Genomic DNA, 23,002 nt, shown 5'->3' with positions numbered 1-23,002 from the left:
TAAATCTTTGCTGGCTTGCTTACAACACGTCGCGTTCATGCGAGCACTGGGTACACCCCCCCACCATACCCTCTACTACCTCACACATGGTCGGGAGGCTCGGGGTCCCGTGGATGTGTTAGTGCCAAATCAAACAGACTATGCTGATTGTTCTGTCTCTCATGCTGACTTTGTATCTACAAAGGTGGAGAAGTTAGAAGTGGCTTTTGTGAATGCCAGACAAAGTGCAGCAGCTGCTCACTAGAGGCAGAAACTGTATCATGACTAAGGCTAAGGCCCGACATAAACCCTACATTGTAGGGGAGTTAGTGTGGCTTATAACCCCAGGGAGGATCGGATGAGGTTGGCTTCCCATCGAAGGAGCCCCTTGAAGATCACGGTGGTCCTGGAGTCTGAGGGGGTGTCAGGCCTCACGTATTGCATTAGTGATCCCTTCTCTGAGGATGGATGGGCACAGGTGGTTCACTACAACAGGCTGAAACCATACACCACTGGTCTTGTTCCGGGGCCTCCCTCGGAGACCCGCCCTTGCCCCACTCCTGGTTCACCTCCCCGTGGGAGGAGTTTCCTGCGGCTGTTTCGCGGGACGAGTGGTGGTCATAGGGGGAGTGGTCCTCTGTGCCTATGTCACATGTGGGGAGGGGTGTAAAGCCTCCTGCTCGGTTTAGGGATCTTGTCACCTACCGCTGAGACTCGGTCTTGTTGTTGTACCATTCTCTGGTTTTGTTGGGTACTTGGTGATTGGGGGTAACAGTTTTTTCTCTCCCTCCTGGTCAATTTACACGTGATGGAAACGATGACTTTTGGGGGCAAATTGCCAATGTTGTGTACTGTATTGCATTGTTTGTTTGTTTTGTTATTGTCTTTCTGTGTAAACAAGGACATTTCATATTGTTAGAGGGAAGGTATGTAAGCTACTTTTGTGACGCCCTTATTTTGTACCCCTACAAGATGTGCTGTTATTTTATATATAACAGCTGTTATTTTATATATATTTATATGTATGTCTTGGGTAGCTTGATAGAAGACAAGGCAAGATGAGAGATGAGGGCTAGAATAAACGTGTCTTCTGCATTGCTTCTCCTGTGCTTTTCTTCCCACTGCACTCATACAAAATTAGAGGCAATCTTTACCTGCTGGGTTCCACTGATCTATGTAAGAGGGCTGTTAATATGTTCTGGACTTGAATTCAGTGTGGCCACATATTATGCAGAGCGGACTTGGCGCCTGAGAGTCACCCATATTTTAGTTAGGATTCTTGCTATCGTCTGTTAAAAGAAGATTTTGTTTTCTTCGAGGTTGTAGGCTCATCTTCTGGCTCATCAGGCGCCTTTTTACCTGTAAGAAAGCTGTCCAAAGATGTCTGTTTTTCAGTCATCTTTGCTAGTGTGGGGCTAATTATTTGCAGGAACAAATGTGTTGTTCCTATGTCATTATCGAGGACAAGCGCACATGGATATAAAAAACAAGATGTACTGCTAGCGCCAAAGGATTTTTATGCCCACATCTGATCCAGTTGTATTATTATATCTGTAGAGAGTAGACAGGGATATTGGTGTGTCAAGGGGCACAGGCCAAAGTTAATTTGGCCAGAATGCGGTCTTAATAATAATAATAATAATAAATTCTTTATTATTTCTGTGAGGCCCGGTAGCAAATGCGCCACGGGGCCGGTACCGGTCCCCGGCTCGGTGGTTGGGGACCCCTGGGCTAAGCCACCTGAATTCACCAGGCTGGTTTGCAATTGGAGGAGGAGACTCCGAACGTCTGGCTTTCGTAGACCGGGTAGGCTACTGGAGTAGGATGCAGACCCTGAATCAAGCACAGCCGTAGCTTGGAAGTTACGTCACAGCTGAAACAGCACTGGCGAACAACGACAAATCCGACCTGAAGACGTGCAATTTATAATTCAAATGTTTACATGTGGTTGTGATCACAGCACTGAAAAGAATGAGTGAGCAAACGATAACAACAAACCATTTGGAAGATATAAAAAGACTTACTGAACCCGACATTTTTATTTCAGTACGTCTTCACGCGACGGCGCATTGCTGGTGACGGCATCACCACGCGACTCCATTTGTGCTACGCAGTTGGTTGTTTGGATTTGTTGGGCTATTTGAATTTTCTACGAGAGATTTTGATCTTGGTGAATGTTTCAACGTTTTCGTCCTTCATATGACAAATAGGAGAAGCAACGCCAGGAAGCCGCCAGCATCACTATTTATTTGTGCCGCCCGAACCTTCGGTGTATGTTTGGTTCGGCCCAGCTGATGGAATACGCAAAAGGTGCAGTTGAAGGTTCGCTGCTGGCTACCAGCAACGTCAGCAACGTTCCGGCCTTCCTCGCTAAACTGTGGACTTTGTTGGAAGACCCTGAAACTGACCCCCTCATCTGCTGGAGCCCGGTACGAGCTCAGTTCTCAGCATATAATATTGCATTTCTAGTAATACTATTGTATGCAAATATGCTAGTGTTAGCTTAACATGTTATCCTCGTACTGAGCATGTTATTCTTTATCTTGGCATCGACAACATTAGTATTACTCTAATATGTAGTACTTTATTAGCATGTTATCTTAGCACTGACAATGTTAGCTTGGTATGACAGTACATAGTATTTTATTAGCACGTTATCTTAGCACTGACAATGTTAGCTTGGTATGACAGTACATAGTATTTTATTAGCACGTTATTTTAGCACTGACAATGTTAGCTTGGTATGACAGTACATAGTATTTTATTAGCACGTTATCTTAGCACTGACAATGTTAGCTTGGTATGACAGCGCATAGTATTTTATTAGCATGTTATCTTAGCACTGGCAATGTTAGCTTGGTATGACAGCGCATAGTATTTTATTAACATGTTATCTTAGCACTGACAATGTTAGCTTGGTATGACAGTGGATAGTTTTTGTGATCATTTTATTTTAGTATTACAGTATATAGTATTGTATGGTATTCCAGCAGCTAGTATTTGAAGAACATGTTATGTTGTGTGAGGGATGAAAGCTGCTGGAGGTGATTGGATAGCAGTGGTATGATGATATGTAGCAAGGCATCGGTATAGTGGTTGTTGAAAAGAATGAATATGGATGTACAGCGATGGAAGCTGGTGTGTAGTCCAAGTGCAAGAGAGAAGGAGAGATGTCCAAGCGATGGAGCTGAGAAAATGAGACTGTACGGATATCAGAAGTTTGTAAAAGGCTTTCTTTTTTGATCTTGTGTCAGACGGGAACCAGTTTCCATGTATACGATCAGGGTCGGTTCTCTAAAGAGGTTCTCCCACAGTTCTTTAAACACAACAACATGGCCAGTTTCATCCGACAGCTCAATATGTGTGAGTATGACTTTACTGATGGATGACAATGTCCTTTTAACAATACTTGCCACTGACTACAGCCTATCAAATTTACATGCAAGCATGCTACTTCCTGTCCACCATAACTACTATAATGTTCTCGTCAACTGACTGCTTGTTTGAATTTCCTGAAGATGGCTTCCGGAAGGTGGTCCACATCGAGCAAGGCGGTCTGTTGAAACCAGAGAAAGATGACACAGAGTTCCAGCATCCATTCTTCATCAGAGGACAAGAACATTTACTGGAGAACATCAAACGCAAAGTCACCAATGTAAATAGGAGCACTTTAAAGCATGCAGCACACACTGATCTCCATGACGACACTGCCTTTGCAGGTGTCTGCTGTGCGGCAAGAGGAGGTGAAGATCTCAGCAAATGAGGTCAGTAAGATCCTGAATGACGTACAAATGATGAAGGGAAAGCAGGAGACCATTGACTCCAGAATCATTGCCATGAAGCAGTAAGAACTCCTTCACACTCTCTCAGCCTGACAATTTTATGCAAGTGAAAGAATGTCCGCTCACAAACAGGACTGGCCTTGCAGGTCTTCAAGGCCTGGAAGGTCTCCCAATGGCGTGTGATGGAAGCAGCACTGAACAGAAGCTGTGTGTGTGTGTGTTTCAGTGAAAACGAGGCTCTGTGGAGGGAAATGGCGTGTCTGAGACAGAAGCACGCGCAGCAGCAGAAAGTGGTCAACAAGGTACACTGGCTGACAGAAAACACTGACTGACAGAAAAGCCGCCTTGCTCTGAATGCTTCTATGTGTATTCCATGGAAGCTGGAGCTTGTACCATGAGAAAAGTATCCTTGTTTGATCAGCATTGTAAGAACTGCACCTTCTTCTGCTGTAACTCCTCTCCTGAGACACACCAGCACGCACAGGGTCTTTGGTGGAGCCTCTTGATGGCATTCATTTGCATGTGATGATCTCCTACATATCATCTCATATCATCTCATACCGCTGCCAATCCTCTCTGTTGGAACTGTCTTAGTCAGTGCTCCAAAACCAATGCTTTTTTTTAATCTGGTTGGGCCATGTGGACTTTAGCGAGTGTTTTTGGCATTAGGGTGTTAATGTACTGGCACACCGGTATAGCTTCTTCCAGCATCAACGATCAGTATAATCAAGCCCAGTTGGACTTTATTGATACATAAGATGGATGAGATGCTGTCATCATAGCCAGAAGGAACGTTCAAGTGGGGAAGTATTTACACGATGGAGCACTACAAACACTAAACAGCTTGAAATGGTGATAAACACGCCAAGGTTGGTAGAACCTCCTCTTATGGAGTGTGAATGGAAGCTAGCGGGGTTAGCTTAGTTTAGCATGCTAGTGTGGTTGTGTGTGTGATTCGGGCCAGATGAGTGTATCTTCGCCACTGGCATGTAAGGAGCGTCTTACCATGGCCTGTGACCACGCGTAAAAGACCTTTTATTGTCCTCAACACACACAGGACACACTACCCTTGAAATGACTGATTAACATATGTCCATAGGCAGTTGGAATAGCACGGATGTCTACATTTTCCTTAATGCCAAGCACAGGCGTGACTCTGCTGAGGGTTCAGTAGCAATGCCATTCCATTAGAAAGGTTAGCCACACCCGTAGCAATAAACACCAAACTAGTCTATTTCATCATATGGATTAAGCTTTGGACATTTTTATACAAGACTCCCCTCTATTGAAACACCATCTGCTTTTATATGGTCATACGTCCATAACAGCCAAGCCTACTTTCCTTATTCTTGATGTATCAGAATATGAGGATGTCATTGAATTGATTGGAGTCTTGTATAAATAGCTACAAAGCATAACCAGTATAAGTAAACAGACGAGTGTCCAATTGTACAGCACATGTATTGATTCATTGGTAACTATATAGAAGGTATATTTCCTGTCTACCAGACTCAGTGACTTCACATTTGTGGTGTTCCAACCTTTTGCTGTTGCTGTTTTGCATTTGCATATGATGATCTCTTGCTCCACCTCTGCTCGACACAAAGTACATCGTGCTTCCGTATTACAGAGGTACCTCCCTGTTCGTCATGCTCATTTTCTCTGTTGTTGTGTGTGCTCTGCCTTTCTTGGCCACTGCTGGACCTTCGGACCCTAGCAAATCCCTCATTCGTTCACAAATGTGTTTTTTTTTACATTGGCATAGTGTGTGATGTATGGGTTCGGGAAATTTGTTTGTGAAAAAATTCTTCTAGCTATTGCTACATGAATCTATGATTTGCCAATCTAGGCCGGCAATGGAGAAATGGATGTATGGATGTAGCCTGATCTATAATCCTATAATGGGATGGCACGCATTATTACTAAATGGATGTATGCTAACCTGTTAACCTTTCTAATAGGATGGCATTGCTACTGAATCCTCAGCAGAGTCATGCCTGTGCTTGGCATTAAGGAAAATGTAGACACCCATGCTATTCCAACTGTCTATGGACATATGTTCGCTTATTTGTTTACACAGACAGCATGGGGCAAACGGTGCTCTTATTTTGGACGCTGGAAGTGTGTTCAGTGTGTTTTGAGAATGTAAGACGAGCTGGGTGCAAGAATAGACGTGCTTTTGGTCCTTTTTCACTCAGGACCTGCACATGGTCATTGGGCATGGTAAAGGTACTCATCCAGCCCGAGTCACTAGCATGCTAAACTAAGTTAACCCCGTTAGCTCCATCACCGTGTTTATCTTCATTTCAACATGTAGTAAAGTCTGCTCTTTCTGCTTTTTTGAAATTATCATTTATACCAGTATATGTCACTATCTCATCATTGCAAGAATGTATACCATTCTGTCATTGTGTGACAAGCACAACAGACATAGTAAGTACACAGTGTAAGTGGTGGTTATGTTTATATACTATATATACTATAGTCTTAAATGGACATAGTACATAGTGTAAGTGATGCTTGTGTGTAGGACGACAACAAAAACCTAAGGCAATGACACGACTAGTTACTCAGCCAGGCAATAATAAATTAACTCACAAGTCCATGAGAAAAATCCATGATCACAATGGCGTTCATGGCACGGTGGTGAAATGCGGCGTTAAAACTGATAGACCTCACAGTGTCCACTTGCTGTTTAGCCACATTTTCTCTGTTTTCTTACATTTACTTTTCCTTCTCCTTTGTCGTCTTGCCATTTTTTCTTGGCGCTTTAATCTTCCCGTGTCATCAAACACCCGCTTCCTTCATAGGCGATTTTTCAAAACGTGGAAAAAATCCTCTACTACTTTTTGTAATCGATAATTGTTGCAGCCCTACTTAGCACCCAAATGAGGCACAGAAAACCACCTAGTTTTCCAGTCTAGGGTGATACTCCTCCCTAGTGGTGGACTATAGGAACTACCGTTGCACTCCGATGCTACCTGATGCTACCTCAGTTAGGGTAGGTCTTTTTCCCACAACATGTCATAACGAGAATTTTTCTCTTTCAAGTTGATTCAGTTCCTGGTATCGCTGGTCCAGTCCAATCGGATCATGGGAGTCAAGCGAAAACTGCAAGTTGAGCTTGAATGTATATTTGTATTATTGTGTATGATTGTCGTCTTAAGAAACAACTCTTCTGTCTGCAGCCCACTGATGCTCAATGACGCCAGCAGCACCCACTCCATGCCCAAATACAGCCGACCCCTTTCACTGGAGCACTTGCTGTCTGCAGCCAGCACCTACTCAGCGGAATCCTCTTTGACCTCTGGACCCATCATCTCTGACGTCACAGAGCTGGCCACGCCCGCATCAGAAGAGGTGGTCAGTGACTGGATGGAAGCTGGGTGAGGATGCTTTTGGGGACCACACTGCAATGGAATATTAGCTACTCGCCATACATTTCCACCTAAATTACGCTTGGAGGTTTCCTTGCTCTCTATGTACGCCATGGCAAGCTCTCAGCCAATCAAAGTGCTGCCTTTTATAGCTGCTTCCTACACCTGCTACTCCTAGCTAGTGTCAAAAGTTCAGTATCTGAAACAGCATGTGGATCCCTTGTTGTCTGTCAGTGCAAACAGCATTTAAAAGCACCAAGACTTGTCCAGGCCCACACACGCACACCAACCCCGTACTGTACTACTAGAACTTTAAGGCAAAAGCATGCTCAAGGCTAAAATGTCAACCCAACTCAAGCCATTGGTGTATCTCACACCTGCAGAAAGACTAACATCAAGGAGGAGGAGCCTGTCATTCCTGACATGGTGAACAGTCCTGTCCTGGAGGATGTGGGTACGTCTGTAGACACGCCTCTTTCTCCCACCGCCTTCATCAACTCCATTCTGCAAGAAAATGACACGCAGTCTTCCCAGAACACCGTAATGGCCAACCTGGCGCCAGGTAAGTCATCAAGCCTACACGCTCTGCTTCTTCATAATCCTTTGCCGTTCTCTTTCACCGCAATGCCTTCAGCTGCTCCTGTGGTTCTGATGAGCACCCCCCACACCGGGCCCCTCCCACCAGTTCCAAATGGCCAAACACCCGCCTCCAACCCAGACTTGGCTCACAAGTGTCAGACGGTTGTCTGCATTGACAAGTAAGTCTCCATAACTGAAGAAATATCATATGTGATGAGTTATGAGTTTATTTCCACTGTCATCATCTCTGATGGCAAAGGCAACAAAGCGTTCTGTCTTGGAACAAGGTGGGATTGATAAGCAAAGGCCTCTGGCAGCACGCCATTGCTGCTGAGCTTGGACGCAGTAAGACAGTCGTTTCACACTTGTCACAAACATCTCAAGGCTCATGGAACTAAGAAGTGGTAGAGCAAAAAAATACATGATGGTCCAAAAGAGAGAGATGATTCCTCTGGAAGAAGTCATTTGTGATGTGTTGAAAAAGCCAGTCATTACCACACAGTCATGACCAACATCTCCATATAGCCGGTTGCCGTTTGACGCCCCTCCGCCACCTGAAACTCTATTGTAGACCCAAAACAATGTCAGTGCTTGGTCAAGATTCAGGACCATCTTCTTTCTCTTTGGGCTTTTCCCTTCAGGGGTTGCCACAGCAAACCGATCTCCTCCATCCAACCCTGTCTTCTGCAGCTGTCTCTGTCATGTCCTCCTTCACTACCTCCATAAACCTCCTCTTTGGTCTTTCTCTACGCCTATCTGGCAGCGTCCTTCTTCCAATATATTCACTATCTCTCCTCTGGACATGTCCCAATCAGAATCAGAAAAGGTTTATTGTCATGTACCCAAAAATACAAAATATGAAAATACAAAATATACAGAATAACAGTATAAATATATGTACACAGTCTGTTTTTTGTTTGTTATTCCGGAAGTGTTATTCCAACCATCTCAGTCTGGCCTCTCTGACTTTATCTCCAAGGCCTCTCCAAGGCCTCATGTCCCTCTGATGTACTCCTTCCTGGTCCTATCCATCCTGGTCACTCCCAATGAGAACCTCAGCATCCTCATCTCTGCTACCTCCAGTTCTGCTTCCTGTCTTTTCCTCAGCGGCACTGTCTCTAGACCAAACAACATGGCTGGTCTCCTTTGAATTCTCCCCCTTCTGTATCTCTTCTCCCTGTAACCTCACTCTTCCATTTGGTTCCCTCTCATTCACACACATATACGCCGTCTTGGTGTGGCTAATCTTCATTCCTCTCCATTCCAGGGCAAACCTCCACTCTTCTAGCATCTCCTACCCACTAACAACGTTGAACAACACACCTTCAATTTCTATCTTCAGACTCATCACCCTATCTGACACTCATTTTACCTCCAGGACATTCTTAACCAACTCCTTGTACTCCATTCCTCTTCCCATCTCCACCATGATAGAGCCAGTTGAACCCTGCTCCTAAACATCTAGCCTTGCTACCTTTCCACCTGGTCTCCTGAACACACAGTATGTCTACCTTCCTCCTCTGCATCATGTCAACCAACTCTCTACCTTGTCCTGTTGTAGTTCATTTATAATAGTACATTCAAAGTCCCTACTCTCCGTTCTCGCTTCTCTTTCTGCTTACGGCACATGCATGGTGACTCCTTACTAATGAGACTACTCATTTTCATGTAGTAGTCTTCTGCTTCTTTGTGTTCAATCCTCTTTTGGATATTAGAATGATTTATCTTCATGTACAGTGTATATCCTGTATATCAGCTTTTTCCAGCCTCCAATATATTGGTATGGGCAACATTATTCTTCCCTTTTTGGGGCTGATACCCATACTGATATTAGTGGTTGGAAAAAGCTGATATATGATATAGAAAGGATATATACTGTACTGTGATTGGTCACGCTCATCTTGTACAGCTAACAGCTTGAACCTTTGCCCATGCCCATATCAGGATCTCTGGCTCACTGTGACGTCCCAGTGTGCATTCAAAGCCATCCCTAACTTCTTTCAGGACTCGCTTCCAAACTTCATTATCTGACCTAGTCAGTGCGTTTCCAGTTTGCACTCCCTTCTTCGTTAGTGTGTTTACCATTTGCATTTTTAAATGTATCAGTGTGTATACAGTCCTTACATTGACAGTGTTACTAATAATAAATAATAAGTTCCAGATTTTAATTTGTCTTTTGCTTCTTGCATTTTTTTCATATATTGGTATTATTTTGGTATTATGTTCATGTATGTACAGTATTATATCCCGAGTATATTAATGGTCTTATTTCATATGTTGGCCTATCAGCCCATATAATGGAAATTGTTCTTTCTCACTCCCAAATATTTGTATCGGCATTGGCCCCAGAAATCCCATATCGGTCTGGCTCGAGTTACAGTATGGTGCGTAGCTGATCTGTAGCAGTTCACAACTCAATACATGCCGTTTGAAACACTGACTGCATTGTAGTGAACTTCTAACACTTGCTAGTAGCAGCAGGTGCAGGGACTTCAGCACAATAGGTTCCAATGTATCTATAAAAGATTGGACTGAGGACATGAAGTAGATCCTGCATGGAAGTCTGAAGTGACGTTTGTGTGTATGGTGGAATCTGGGTAAGTGGGAGAGCTGAAACTTACACCAGGTTAAAATGTAACTGTAATACGCTGTGTAAAAGTAGAGTGAAGAAAAGTAGAATGTCCTTGATGGTCCCTGACGGTGTGGCACTAAACTGGATATTGTTTTGCAAAGCCACAGCTTCCAAGGTGTCCTATTGTGATATTCTGTGCTGCAGCTGAATGAGAGAGACATGGAGTGCTACACTTCGCTGGTCTGTGAGGGGCAGTGGCCACCTACACAGAATCATCCCAAAACGTTGATACATGGCTTAGCAATGCTGGTGAATATATAGTAATGGGTCAAGCTGTAGTGCAGGTTGTTTTTCAACTTTTGATGAACAGCCTATGTCACTCTCATGCTTCTCTTCATTCCATGTTTGTCTTCGCATTTTCTACCGAACATCCAACAGTGCAACATGGACATTCTTGCACTTTCATCATACACTCTGTGTGTGTGTGTGTGTGTGTGTGTGTGTGTGTGTGCGCGTGTGCGCGTGCTTGGGTGGGGTTTTCAGGTCTGAATTGTCGGATCACGTGGAAACCATTGACAACAGTCTAGAAAACCTGCAGAACATCCTGAACAACCAAACCTTCACCTTTGATACTTCTCCGCTCATGGAGGTGTGTGTGTGTGTGTGAGTGTGCGTGTGAGATGACAACACACATGAACTTGCCAAACAATCTTTGTGTTCAGTTGATGTACCCCTCGTGGTCCCCAGGAGACTTTGACATCAACAGCCTGGACAGTGTGAGTAGCTTGAGGCAGTGTGTTGTGTGTTGCTGCTCTTTCTAACATAAAGATCTTACCTTCATAGCTTCTAAGTGACGACACCTCCAAAGGAGCCCATCAAAGCAACACCACAGGTAGCAGCACTCACACACACAACAAATTATACTCTACTATACACCAGACCTACATACTCTACTGTACCTACTATGCTACACCTACTCTACCCTACCTGGTGTACCTACTATACCACACCTACTCTACCCCAGTGTTTTTCAACCTTTTCTCAGCCATGGCACATTTTTTACATTGGAAAATTTTGCAGCACACCACTAACCAAGAATGTTACAAAATGACACTCTGTGCAGCATATTTAATTACCATATAATAAATGTTTTTTGATTCTTTAAAAAACTTCTCGATGACTGTCACCACGACCTCTGACATGCATCACAAAGTCTAATGGAGGAACAAGGCAATCAGCCACATGTGCCACACGGACCAATATTACATTGCTCTGCCAGTCTTTACACCACAGACACTTGACAATGACATAATATTTGAAGAAAATGATTAAAAAATGTACAGTTTAAAAAAAGTGTAGGTAGCGTAGGTAGTGTAGTGTACTGTAGGCCGTGTAGGTAGTGTAGTGTGCTGTAGGTAGTGTAGTGTAATGTTGGCCGTGTAAGTAGTAGTGTATTGTGCTGTAGGTAGTGTAGTGTACTGTAGGCAGTGTAGGTAGTGTAGTGTACTGTAGGTAGTGTAGTGTACTGTGGGTAGCATAGTGTGCTGTAGGTAGTGTTGTGTAATTTTGCTTGTGTAAGTAGTAGTGTACTGTAGGCCGTGTAGGTAGCGTAGGTAGTGTAGTGTGCTGTAGGTAGTGTAATGTACTGTGGGTAGCATAGTGTGCTGTCGGTAATGTAGTGTAATGTTGGTCGTGTAAGTAGTGAATGTAGTGTAGTGTGCTGTGGGTAGTATAGTGTAGGTAGTGCAGTGTAATTAGTGTAGTGTAAGTATTGTAGTGTAGGCAGTGCAGTGTACTGTAGGCAGTGTAAGTAGTGTAGTGCAAGTATTGTAGGTAGTGTAGTGTACTGCAGGTAGTACACTACACTAGTGTAGTATAGTGTAGTATACTGTAGTGTAGTGTACTGTAGGTAGTGTAGGCAGGGCAATGTACTGTTGGTAGCGTAGTGTAATTAGTGTAGTGTAGGTAGTGTTGATAGGTTAGTGTGCTGTAATGTAAGTAGTGTAGTGTAGGTAGTGTAATGTACTGTGGGTAGCATAGTGTGCTGTAGGTAGTGTAGTGTACTGCAGGTGGTGTAATTAGTGTAGCGTAGATAGTGTAGTGTAGATAGTGTAGTGTGCTGTAGGTAGTGTAAGTAGTGAAGTGTAGTGTTGGTAGTGCAGTGCAGGTAGTGTAGGTGGTGTAGTGTACATAGTGCAGTGTACTGTAGGTAGTATAAGTAGTGTAGTGTAAGTAGTATTGTGTCGGTAGTGCAGTGTACTGTGCGTAGTGTAGTGTACCGTAAGAAGAGCCACAGGACTAAGAGACATGTAAAGTGGTGTACATGATGACATTGTTGCTCTGTGATTGGTCTAGGGAAGCAGCTGGTGCAGTACACGCCTGTGCAGATTTCTGAAGCAGGCGAGGGCGGGGCCGACTTGCCGTCGTTACTGGAGTTGGAGGCGGAGCCTTTTCTCCACCCTGACACGCCCACTGATGACCAAACAGCAAATTGAACTCTGACCTCTGACATCAGCAAGGAGGGATGAGACTCTTGCTGTTACTGATCAGCAGGTCAAAGGTGACATTTTCCCTATGCAGACATTGCTTTTCATACACGTGTAAGAAGCCGGAATATTTTTGCAAACTGGATGGCCAGCTGAGATATTGTTGTGGCTGTATTTTAGTGTTTACTGCATCCAATCATTTGTTGGCTTATAAAAATACACAAGCTGTTATCGACAAATATGTCCCCATAGCAGTTGATGTTCAAAATAGACACATTTATTGTCAAATCATTAAAAGACATTTTGCGGGTTGAACTGCTTCTAAAATTGTTTCTACAGATCACAAGCAGTGATAGCCATCTTAAATATTTCAAAATAAAAGCTAGCGGTACGGCTGGGATTGGACGGAGCGTGCTGATTGTTCTGTGCATTCAAACTGGTAGCGTAAGAACCGAACTTGAGGTTTGATGTGGAAGTCAGCAGGTATCCTCCAGCTCCAGGTTTTCTGAAGCTGTCAGCAAAAACACAAAAGATACACCAGCATTCATACTGTCTGCTCTTTGGCTCACGTCACGCTACAAGCACACACTGACTGCTTGTCAAGCCCGTTGGCACCTCACCTTCAGGACCCTGACTCCATGGGTTGTACTGTTCAGTGACGGAACCTGCGGAGAGCAAGCAGAACCAGGAGGACGCAAAGAACAAACTGTCAGCACCTCCACTGAGAGCCGCTACCCACCAAAGCATGCATAGAAAGCTTTCTAGATTGGGGGTCAGCAACCCACGGCTCCAGAGCTGCATGTGACTTGTCAGTCTCTTTCTTGTGGCTCCCTTGGCAATGCTCCAATATTTTTTAACACCTCAGTGGGGAAAAAGTTAAAAAAAATCCAACTTTGTGTGAGGCCATAAATGCATCATGGTTGAGTTCTGACTGGTGATTGGATGAGCACAAGGAAGACCAGGGAACCCAGTGTTTTCTGCGTCGGTTGAGATATGACAGACACGTATCCCCCCCAACGTGGTAAAGTAACTTTGGGATTTCTGATTGAGAACAAATTTTGCTATGTTCAATATTGAAATATTTCTTGCCACCTTATGTTGTATATTTGTAATATGAGGCTTCCAGCTCATATTTTTATCTATTGTGATCCCCAGAAATGTATTTTCCGTCACCCTTTCAATGTCTGCACCGTCTTTTTGTTTTTGCTGGTATGTGTCCTTTCTGCTGTTACCAAACAGCATGATTTTAGTTTTACTTAGGTTCAAGGACAATCTATTATTATCAACCCATCTTTTTAATATGACCATTTCTTCTCTGACCTTTCTAATGATTTCGCCTGTGCTCCCTCTGGAACAAAAAACAGTGGTATCATCCGCAAATAATACCTGCTTTAAGTCTTTCCTAACTTTGCAGATGTCATTGATGTACAAGTTGAACAGTTTTGGCCCCAGTATTGACCCCTGGGGTAGTCCGCACGTAATATTCAAACTTGTTCTCCTAGCTTAAGATATTGGGCGCTGCCTCCAACCTGACCTGCCCGAGGACGAGCACTCAGTGTCGGACACACTTTGTCAGGATCACCGCTGGTGCTGTGGAGCTCAGAAGCCGGACGTTTTTTGCGAGACAGTGAGTATTCTCTACCTCCGTGGACGCACAGCATGTCTGACATGAATGCACCTTTCCTGGCGAGACCACACTGCTTCTGGCTCCAGCAAATGTTTGGCGGATATTTCATGTTCTCAAAAACGGTCCCGTGCGAAATTCCATTGACAGATGAAAATATTTTTCTCCTGCTGGGAATCACCAACTATAATAACATCTGCCTGAGGTTGTTTCATAAACAGATAAGCAGAGGTTGGGGGAGGGCAGCGAGTGTATGGCATCTACATCCACGCTCTCTGAAAGCCAGCGTTTTGAGCCATCTTTCAGGGCTCACTTCCAAATGCGCAAACCCTGTCATCTGAAACTTTGGCATGGTTCAACACCAGAATACAACATTCTAACTACATTTATAGGTCAGAAAAGTCATCATAGGTCCCCTTTAAGGGATAGTTGGGATGTTTAGACATGCATATCCATCAGCAGTGTAAAGTATTTGCAGCGCTTCACATTTACCACATTTTTTGACGTCACAGCTTTATTCCAAAATGGATTAAATAAATTTTTTTCTCTGAAATTGTACACACAACACCCCATAACGTAATAATGTGAAAAAAACATTTTTGTAATTGCTAATTTATTAAAAATAAAGAAGTGACTTGACCATAAGTATCCACAGCCTCTGCCCAACTTTGTTGATGCCCCTTTGGCCAATCCCAACCTCAGGTGTTTTGAACATGATGCCCCAGCTTGGCACACCTATCTTTGGCCAGTTTAGCCCGTTCCTCTTTGCAGTACCTCCTCCGATCACTCAGCTTAGTCCTGGGTCCTGGTGGTTCCAAACTTCTTCCACTTAGGGGGCAGCAGTCTCAGTAGGGAAGCCCAGACTTCCCGGTCCCTGGCCACCTTCTCCAGCTTCACCGGGAGGACACCAAGGCGTTCCCATGCCAGCTCTGAGACAAAATCCCTCCTTTTCGGGCTGGTCATCCCCGGAACACCTTACCAGGGAGGCGTCCGGGAGGCATCCGGACTAGATGCCCGAGCCACCTCAACTGACACCTTTTGATTTGAAGGAGCAGCGGCTTCTTAGTCAATCTCTTAGGGTGACTCCAGCTACCCTATGGAGGAAACTAATTTCAGCCGCCTGTATCCGCCAACTCATTCTTTCAGTCATGACCCAAAGCTCATGACCATAGGTGAGGGTGGGCACATAGATCGACTGGTAAATTGACAGCTTTGCCTTCCGGCTCAGCTCTCTTTTCACCATGACGGTCCGGTACAGCAACCGCATAACTGCCAAGGCTGCGCAGATCCGCCTGTCGACCTCACGCTCCCAGACTAAGAGTGATTCAGAAGACCCTTCTGACTAAAACCAAGAGGAGGAACCGTACCTCGCCCGGATGTGAGATACTGGGGCTTCACCCTGGAGCCAGGCCCGGGGGAAGGGCTCACAGGCGAGCGTCTGGTGGTTGGGCCTTCACCAGTGGGGCCCGGCCGGGTCCCAGCCAGAATAAGCCACACAGGATCTCCCCCTTGTAGACCCACCACTTCATTTTCGGCGGGCAAATCTGAATTGAATCCATTTTGGAATAAGGCTGTGACATAAACAAATGTGGAAAATATGAAGCGCTGTGAATACTTTCCAAATGTCCTGTACGTCAACGGTGACATTTGGTCCCATCAGCCCACTGGTGCTCAGATGGCGATACCCTGTCCTTTGTTGTGTGTGTTCCACACTGTTTACATGCACGGATGGAGATGATAACTTCATGTGAAAATATTCCAACTATCCTTAAAATATCATTATCATTCATTGTACTAATTCTGACCAACATCTCTGATGTGAACACACTGGAGAGACTTACCAGCCTTGTGGAAGTCCTCAGTCACCTGTACAGCACCTGCACCAACACATGACATCATCATACACAGCACCATAGGGTATGGCATCATCATAGGATATGATATTAAAGGGTATGACATCATCATAGGGTATGATATCATCATAGGGTATGACATCATGGGATATGATATCATAGGATATGATATCATCATAGGGTATGATATCAGGGTATGATATCATAGGGTATACATCATCATAGGGTATGACATCATAGGGTATGATATCATTGGGTATGAACTAGGTTATAACATCATCACAGGGAGTGCTATCATAGGGTATGATATATAGAGCAGGGACATTTCCAGTCTTATTGGCTCCATGCATGGAGTTTGTTGCTGGCAAGCTTGCCTTTTGGAAGGTACCTCTTGGCATGCCTTCTGACAGTGACAGCATTCCAGCAGAAGAAATCTGTACCACTGGGCCCCCGCATACCCTTCTACCTACCCTAAATGCTGGGAGGAAGGACACATTCCTCATGCGTGATGCAATCATTGTCACCCTGTATAAAAACAAGGGTGACAAAAGTGACTGTAACAACTACCGAGGTATTTCCCTCCTGAGCACTGTGGGGGAGGTCTTCGCACATGTCACCCTTGCCCGCCTGCAGACCCTCGCCTCCTACATCTGCCAATCTGCCTTCCGTGCTGGCCGGTCAAACGTGGACATGGTATTCTCCCTGGTCAGCTCTAAGAGAAGTGCCAGGAACAGCAGATGTCTCTCTATGTCGCTTTCATCGATCTAACAAAGGCATTTGATTTCGTCAGCAGGAGCGAAATTTCAGTTCCTTAAGAAAATCGGTTGCCCCCCCACACCTGCTTGCTGTCATCACCTCTTTCCAAGACAACATGCACAGCACACTGTGCTTCAACGGTGCCACGTCTGGGGCTTTTCCTGTCAGCAGTGGTGTGAAAGCAGGGCTGTGTCCTTGCACCAACGCTCTTCGGCCTTTTGTTCTCCTTGCTCCTTCAATACGCTTTTAAAGACTGCGGCGAAGGGGTGTACATTCACACCCGAGCCGATGGCAAGCTCTTCAACATTGCCGCCGCCATGCCAAGACCAAAGTGAGAGAGGTGCGAGATGCTCTTCGCGGATGATGAAGCCCTAGTCTCGCATACGGATCATGGACTGCAGCAGCTCGTCAGTAGTTTCTCTGCTGCCGGAAAGGAGTTTAGGCTCACCTTCGGCATGAAGAAAACCAATGTCATGACTCAGGGCACAGACCATCCCCCAACCATCGCCATTGATGGGCATGTGCTGAACACTGTGGGAAACTTCACCCACCTTGGGTCCTCCATCTCAAGCTCGCACACACTGGAAACAGAAGTGAGCAGCAGAATCGCCAAGACCCCATAAGCATGTCGAAACTGCACCAGAGTCTGGAATAACTCCAGTCTCACGGAAAAGACTAAAATGCGTTGTTGAGGACCGATCTTCCTGGCGACTAACTGAAATCTGGCGTAAAGGTGGCTGAGGATGCCAGAAATGCAGCTTTGGCTGAGAAGAGAAGGCGGAAGCAGAGTGCCAGCCACAACAACAATCAACATTTGTCTGCAAAAAATGTAAGGGGGACTACCACTCGAGGGTGGGACTGTTCAACCACTCCCGCTGTTGCCGCTGACCTCCCATCTCTACGAAACTCCTCCATCGTCTCACGAAGACAGAAGGATGCCAGAGACAGAGGTGGTATAGGGTATGACATCATCATAGGGTATGATATAGTGTATGACATCATAGGGTATGATGTAGAGTATGACATCATCAAAAAATATTTGAGCTTTGCAAAGGGAGCCACAAAAAATATTTGAGCTTTGCAAAGGGAGCCACAATAAGGAGGCTGAAGAGCCACATGCAGCTCTGGAGCCGCGTGTTGCTGATCCCTGCGCTATATCATACCTTATGATGATGTCATATGCTATATCATACCCTATGATGATGTCATACTGTATATCATACCCTATGATGATGTCATGCCGTATATCATACCCTATGATGATGTCATATGCTATATCATATCCTATGATAATGTCATACCCCATATTGGGGGTCGGCAACCCCCAGACAGACGCACGCGGCTCTTTAGCGCCGTCCTAGTGGCTCCCTGGAGTTTTTTGTAAAATGTTTGAAAATGGAAAAAGATGGGGAAGAGAAATATATTTTTGGTTTTAATATGGTTTCTGTAGGAAGACAAACATGACTCAAACATTCTTAACGTTTTCAAATGCTGTAAAATGTGTAGAGTAAATATTACATTTCAACATTTCTGTCAACGAAGATTTGCGTCATAGCCCGCGACACACGTTTCTATGCCCTGCTACAACAGGTGGCTGTTGTAAACAAACCGGCGGCTGTGTGATCGGCCATAGATCCCAAAGGGAAAAAGAGAAAAATAACTGAGGAGAACAGAGGATTAAACGTTTCTTGTACCTTTCTTGGACCGAATCTTTTGCATTCACTGCATTCATCTTACATGCCCGATGTTGAGAAGCTGACCAGTCATGTCCGACAACAAGTCACCTTAACGGGTAAGAACACAATCCTGTCATAGGCACATATTTAGTAACAAAAGTGGCTGTTTTAAAGTGATTTCTGATTTTCGCCAGTATATATTTGGTATGACACATCGGGATATTATTGTGTTTTGTTCCTCGGGTCGAGTGTTACAGGCATTTGCCTTGGACAGCTATGTAGGGTGGACTTGCATGACCTTTGAACCAGGAAGTTCGTCCGGTGTGAAATGTCTCGGGGCTGGAATGTTAAAATCCAGTTGGTTGGAAGCAACAAGTAACATTTTCCTTCTCTGCTGAAGTCAGGTCGCCCTTCGGAGCTGAATAACACTGACAAGTTGACAACACCAGGATAGCTACGTTGGTTGTGTGTCAAAAGAGGACAGCTGCTGCGTTTTACCCTTGCACCGATTTGCTTGGCATTTGCACAGAAATCAAACGTAAACTGTATTAATTTGATTTTATATACTTCACATTTTCAAAAGGCTTTCGTTTTATTTTTATAAATGCAGGCTGCGTTTTGTTGCACTGTTTGTTGCCCAGATTAAGGGCAGGGGGTTATGCACGTTCGATTTTGTTGTTGTTTTTTCGAATCCTCAAAATAAAAACGACATAAAAAAAATCGTATTTCTATATTGCATTTCTTTAATTTCATCAAATCAATGAAACATAATTTATTAATATTGTAACGGTCGAGTGGTTAGCGCGCAGACCTCACAGCTAGGAGACCTGAGTTCAATCCCACCCTCGGCCATCTCTGTGTGGAGTTTGCATGTTCTCCCCGTGCATGTGTGGTTTTCTCCGGGTACTCCGGTTTCCTCCCACATTCCAAAAACATGCTAGGTTAATTGGCCACTCCAAATTGTCTATAGGTATGAATGTAGGTGGGAATGGTTGTTGTCTATATGTGCCCTGGGATTGGGTGGCAAACCAGTCCAGGGTGTACCGCACCTCACGCCCAAAGACAGCTGGGATAGGCTCCAGCACCCCCCTGTGAGGGTAAACGGTAGAAAATAAATGAATGAATGAAGTTAAACTTGAGGCGGCATCGTACGACAGAGTAGTCATCGTGCGTCATTCCCTACAGGATACACTGCAGGGAAAATAAACATTTAATCATGAAGTCATTATGTATTTGTAGCCAACATAGTCATTTTGATAGTAGGCTAATACTATAGATACATACAGCATGCATTGCCTTCATTATAAGGCTTTGAGGATTTTTATAAGGCTTTTTGTTTTTTTGGTCCAATATGGCTTGGGTTGGGTTGGGTTGCAGACCCCTGTTATAGGGTATGGCATGATATAGGGTATGATATCAGAGGCTATGACATCAGGGTATGATATCATAGGCTATGATATAGGTTATGACATCAGGTATGATATCATAAGATATGATATCATATGGTATGACATCAGGTATGATATATGGTATGATATCATAGGGTATGATCAAGTGTATTACATCATAGGGTACGATATAGGGTATGACATTATACATGACATGAATAATATTATGACCCAACGTTTGTGATGGGAGTAAATTCACTCATCAAAATGTCCGATCCACTTGGCATTCTCCTTCACCTCTCACATGCAAACACGAGCATCATCATCATCATTACCACCACTGCTTTCTACGCTATTAGTATATTTCCGGCAGCACATTCTCCTGTGGCTGTGGCCTCTTCTGTGTTTTTTTTACATTCCCGCTACCTTTGACCACCTTTGACCACTCTTGCTACACACAATGTATATGTCGTGAATCCTCTGGGATGTCCCCTCCAGTGGCCCACAACACGGTGAAGCTCCAAAAATGTGTGTCACATTGTGGTGACAGCTGGAAGCACTGCGCTTCCGTGTACAGCAGAAAAACAAGCTATGATATTGGTGATGCCATCATGATAGGGTATGATATGGCTGATGATATCATGATAGGGTCTGATAATATGATAGGGTATGATATGGCTGATGATATCATGATAGGGTCTGAAATTATGACAGGGTATGATATGGCTGATGATATCATGACAGGGACTGATATCATGATAGGCTATAATATCGCTGATGCTATGATAGGGTATGATATCGCTGATGATATCATGATATCATGAGTCTGATATCATGGTGTAAGAATGTATTCACTATTGTAATGTATTCATTTGCATGCGATGGAGAATAAGAGTTCCCACAACAGGCCACTCTTGGCCAGACACCTCAGACTGCAATGCATATTGTGTGTTGTCTGACCCCTTTGTTTGGCAAAGGTCATAACAACTGCCAGAATTCTGTATTTATTTCTGGCATTCTATTTCCTACCACTACTAACCACTACTACTAATTTTTTCCACAACAATGTCACGGGTGATGATATAATGAAAGATGTGATATCATAGGTGATGAAATGATTAGGGTGTGATATGATTATAGCATATGATATCATGGGTGATGATGTCATGATTAAGGTATGCTATCATGGGTGATGATATCATGGCAGGGTATGATACGGGTTATTGAGCAGAGACATGTGAAAAGACTCACTGGAGTGTAGTGGAGTTCCTGATGCCTCTGCAAAGACTAAAAGGGAAGATGTTTAACTTTGACTAGCGTGTTAGTACTGGTGTTATCCCTGGTGGACGAAGCTTACTTGGGGCTGTTGCCATGGTAATGGTGTCAGTGTGCCATGTGTGTGTTCCTGTAAGAAAAGAGGTACATAAAACCTAATGATCTTGGCCATGCAAGCACTAGTGCCAAAAAGCACCTGAGTGCGGAGTGTGTGCCAGGTCGCCATCTGCCAGCTCGGTGCGGGTGACCACAGGCAAGGACCCTGTAACTGACACGTACGGCATATGGCGGGATAAGGAACATGGCTGACCGGAAACACAACATTCGATGTTTACTGATGCTCACTGGTGCTGTCACGGTGCCTGCTGACACCAGCGGTCCAAAGATGAAGAAAAGCGTTGATTGTGGAACCCCGCGGTAGAACGGTCGTACCCGTGGGGGCCCACGGGACGCTGTGAGCGTGAAGATCCCTGACGGACGCCGGTCGGGCGGACACTGAGAATAATAGCAAACACTCAGATGAAGCTTCTGCCTTGGTCCCTTTCGTACCTGTGAGATGGTGACCTCCATCTGTGTCCATCAGCTGACTTCATGCTGGATGACAGCCATCTTTCATCACGACTACCTCTCCTCCATCAAGTACTCTAGGTACTTCCCAAAAACTCCTGTCAACTATTATACACTCTAATACACCTCTTACTGCTGTGTGAGCTAGTGTTATTATACACCTTAATACACTGTATTACCATATAGAGTGTAGTAGAGGTAGTCGTAGTGTGTGTGCTAGTATTACCGTATAGTGTGTAGTAGTAGTAGTAGTGGTGTGTGTGTGGTAGTATTACGTATAGAGTGTAGTAGTAATAGTCATAGTAGTAGTAGTGTGTGTGCAAATATTTCTGTATAGAGTGTAGTAGTAGTAGTACTGTGTGTGCAAGTATTTCTGTATAGTGTGTAGTAGTAGTAGTAGTATTAGTAGTAGTAGTAGTAGTAGTAGTGTGTGTAGTACCTGTCTGTTGAGCTGGTGATGAGAAAGATGCTGAGGAGAACCAAGTCGAAGAAATGATCACCATGCAGTGAGGGTGTGTAGTATTTTTTGACATAAGAGTACTGCTTTTTAGTACATGAGTCCTGCCGGGCAGTGGATTGGTCGTGGCTTGAGTGGGGACTAGAGGGTGATTGGCTGATGACACGAGCGTCCATGAGACTTCCTTGATAGGATAAGAAAGAAAGAAGAGTTATGGAAAGTACACCAGTACTACCAGTAATACTGGTGAGAGGGAATATGTCCGACCTGTGGCGTCCATGCTGGTTGGTGTGCGGCCTGAAAGAAACCATGGTTGTTACTGACATTTCTATTGTCATAAGTGTCAAGTCTGATGATGTCATATCAGCTCTGTCTACCTCTGGTGGACAATTCCAAGTACTACATTTGAAATATCATTTGGCGACCTTTAATGGTCATCAGGCTGTGGTAGCCAGGTGACCTGGTGATTAGCATTAGCAAGAGCCAACAGGACTGCAGACGAGAGAGAGATGTTGTGGTTGGGCTCACCCAGAAGGTCCAACAGGAAGTGATGTAAGTGCGCTTCCATGGTTCCTTCCAGAAGCAGATGGAGAAGGGAGTCACAGACATGTTTGCGGTCGGTGAAAAGATC

General features: G+C 44.5%; 2 protein-coding genes across 10 annotated transcripts; one reads left to right on the top strand and one right to left on the bottom strand.

Annotated features, from left to right (window-relative positions):
- Nucleotides 1-2,025: 2,025 nt before the first annotated feature.
- LOC131101402 (heat shock factor protein-like) lies at nt 2,026-14,176 on the top strand. 3 transcript variants are annotated; one of them, XM_058046489.2, is made up of 13 exons: nt 2,039-2,408; nt 3,234-3,342; nt 3,498-3,634; nt 3,699-3,823; nt 3,988-4,063; nt 6,813-6,874; nt 6,950-7,147; nt 7,522-7,700; nt 7,773-7,896; nt 10,833-10,938; nt 11,012-11,065; nt 11,133-11,181; nt 12,645-14,176. In XM_058046489.2, the coding sequence occupies exons 1-13, from the start codon at nt 2,253-2,255 to the stop codon at nt 12,782-12,784; spliced, it is 1,515 nt and encodes a 504-aa protein (XP_057902472.2). In that variant the 5' UTR covers nt 2,039-2,252; the 3' UTR covers nt 12,785-14,176. The 3 variants fall into 3 exon arrangements, with proteins under 3 accessions (XP_078648293.1, XP_078648292.1, XP_057902472.2); XM_078792166.1 differs by having other exon boundaries at nt 2,037-2,408; nt 6,813-7,147; XM_078792167.1 differs by lacking the exons at nt 10,833-10,938; nt 11,012-11,065; nt 11,133-11,181; nt 12,645-14,176 and adding an exon at nt 10,494-10,755 and having other exon boundaries at nt 2,026-2,408; nt 6,813-7,147.
- LOC131101992 (uncharacterized) lies at nt 13,042-22,982 on the bottom strand. 7 transcript variants are annotated; one of them, XR_013627733.1, is made up of 11 exons: nt 22,900-22,982; nt 22,639-22,668; nt 22,469-22,555; nt 22,354-22,383; nt 21,693-21,842; nt 21,544-21,615; nt 21,430-21,477; nt 21,324-21,359; nt 16,241-16,276; nt 13,396-13,440; nt 13,042-13,286 (listed from the first exon to the last, which is right to left on the bottom strand). XR_013627733.1 is itself a non-coding variant. In XM_078792169.1 (10 exons), the coding sequence occupies exons 1-10, from the start codon at nt 22,978-22,980 to the stop codon at nt 13,252-13,254; spliced, it is 735 nt and encodes a 244-aa protein (XP_078648295.1). In that variant the 5' UTR covers nt 22,981-22,982; the 3' UTR covers nt 13,042-13,251. The 7 variants fall into 7 exon arrangements, 5 of the variants coding, with proteins under 5 accessions (XP_078648295.1, XP_078648297.1, XP_078648294.1 ...); XR_013627734.1 differs by lacking the exon at nt 21,324-21,359; XM_078792169.1 differs by having other exon boundaries at nt 22,354-22,555.
- Nucleotides 22,983-23,002: the final 20 nt, after the last annotated feature.

The sequence above is a fragment of the Doryrhamphus excisus genome, linkage group LG7, assembly GCF_037039965.1.
Source record: "Doryrhamphus excisus strain RoL-2023G ecotype Guam linkage group LG7, RoL_Dexc_Guam_v1.1, whole genome shotgun sequence".
Lineage (NCBI taxonomy): Eukaryota > Metazoa > Chordata > Actinopteri > Syngnathiformes > Syngnathidae > Doryrhamphus > Doryrhamphus excisus.
Note: the sequence above shows the minus strand (reverse complement) of the source record. Positions and strands in the feature narration are given on the sequence as shown.

Excerpts from the sequence above, each read along its gene's own strand:
- LOC131101402 (XM_078792166.1), top strand. The coding sequence starts at position 2,253 with ATGTTTGGTTCGGCCCAGCTGATGGAATACGCAAAAGGTGCAGTTGAA. Across the intron at positions 11,066-11,132 it reads ACATCAACAGCCTGGACAGT|CTTCTAAGTGACGACACCTC; the intron begins GTGAGTAGCTTG and ends TTACCTTCATAG. Across the intron at positions 11,182-12,644 it reads CCATCAAAGCAACACCACAG|GGAAGCAGCTGGTGCAGTAC; the intron begins GTAGCAGCACTC and ends TGATTGGTCTAG.
- LOC131101992 (XM_078792168.1), bottom strand. The coding sequence starts at position 22,980 with ATGTCTGTGACTCCCTTCTCCATCTGCTTCTGGAAGGAACCATGGAAG. Across the intron at positions 21,843-22,353 it reads ATCACCAGCTCAACAGACAG|TGTCCGCCCGACCGGCGTCC; the intron begins GTACTACACACA and ends TATTATTCTCAG. Across the intron at positions 21,478-21,543 it reads GGCACACACTCCGCACTCAG|GAACACACACATGGCACACT; the intron begins GTGCTTTTTGGC and ends CTTTTCTTACAG.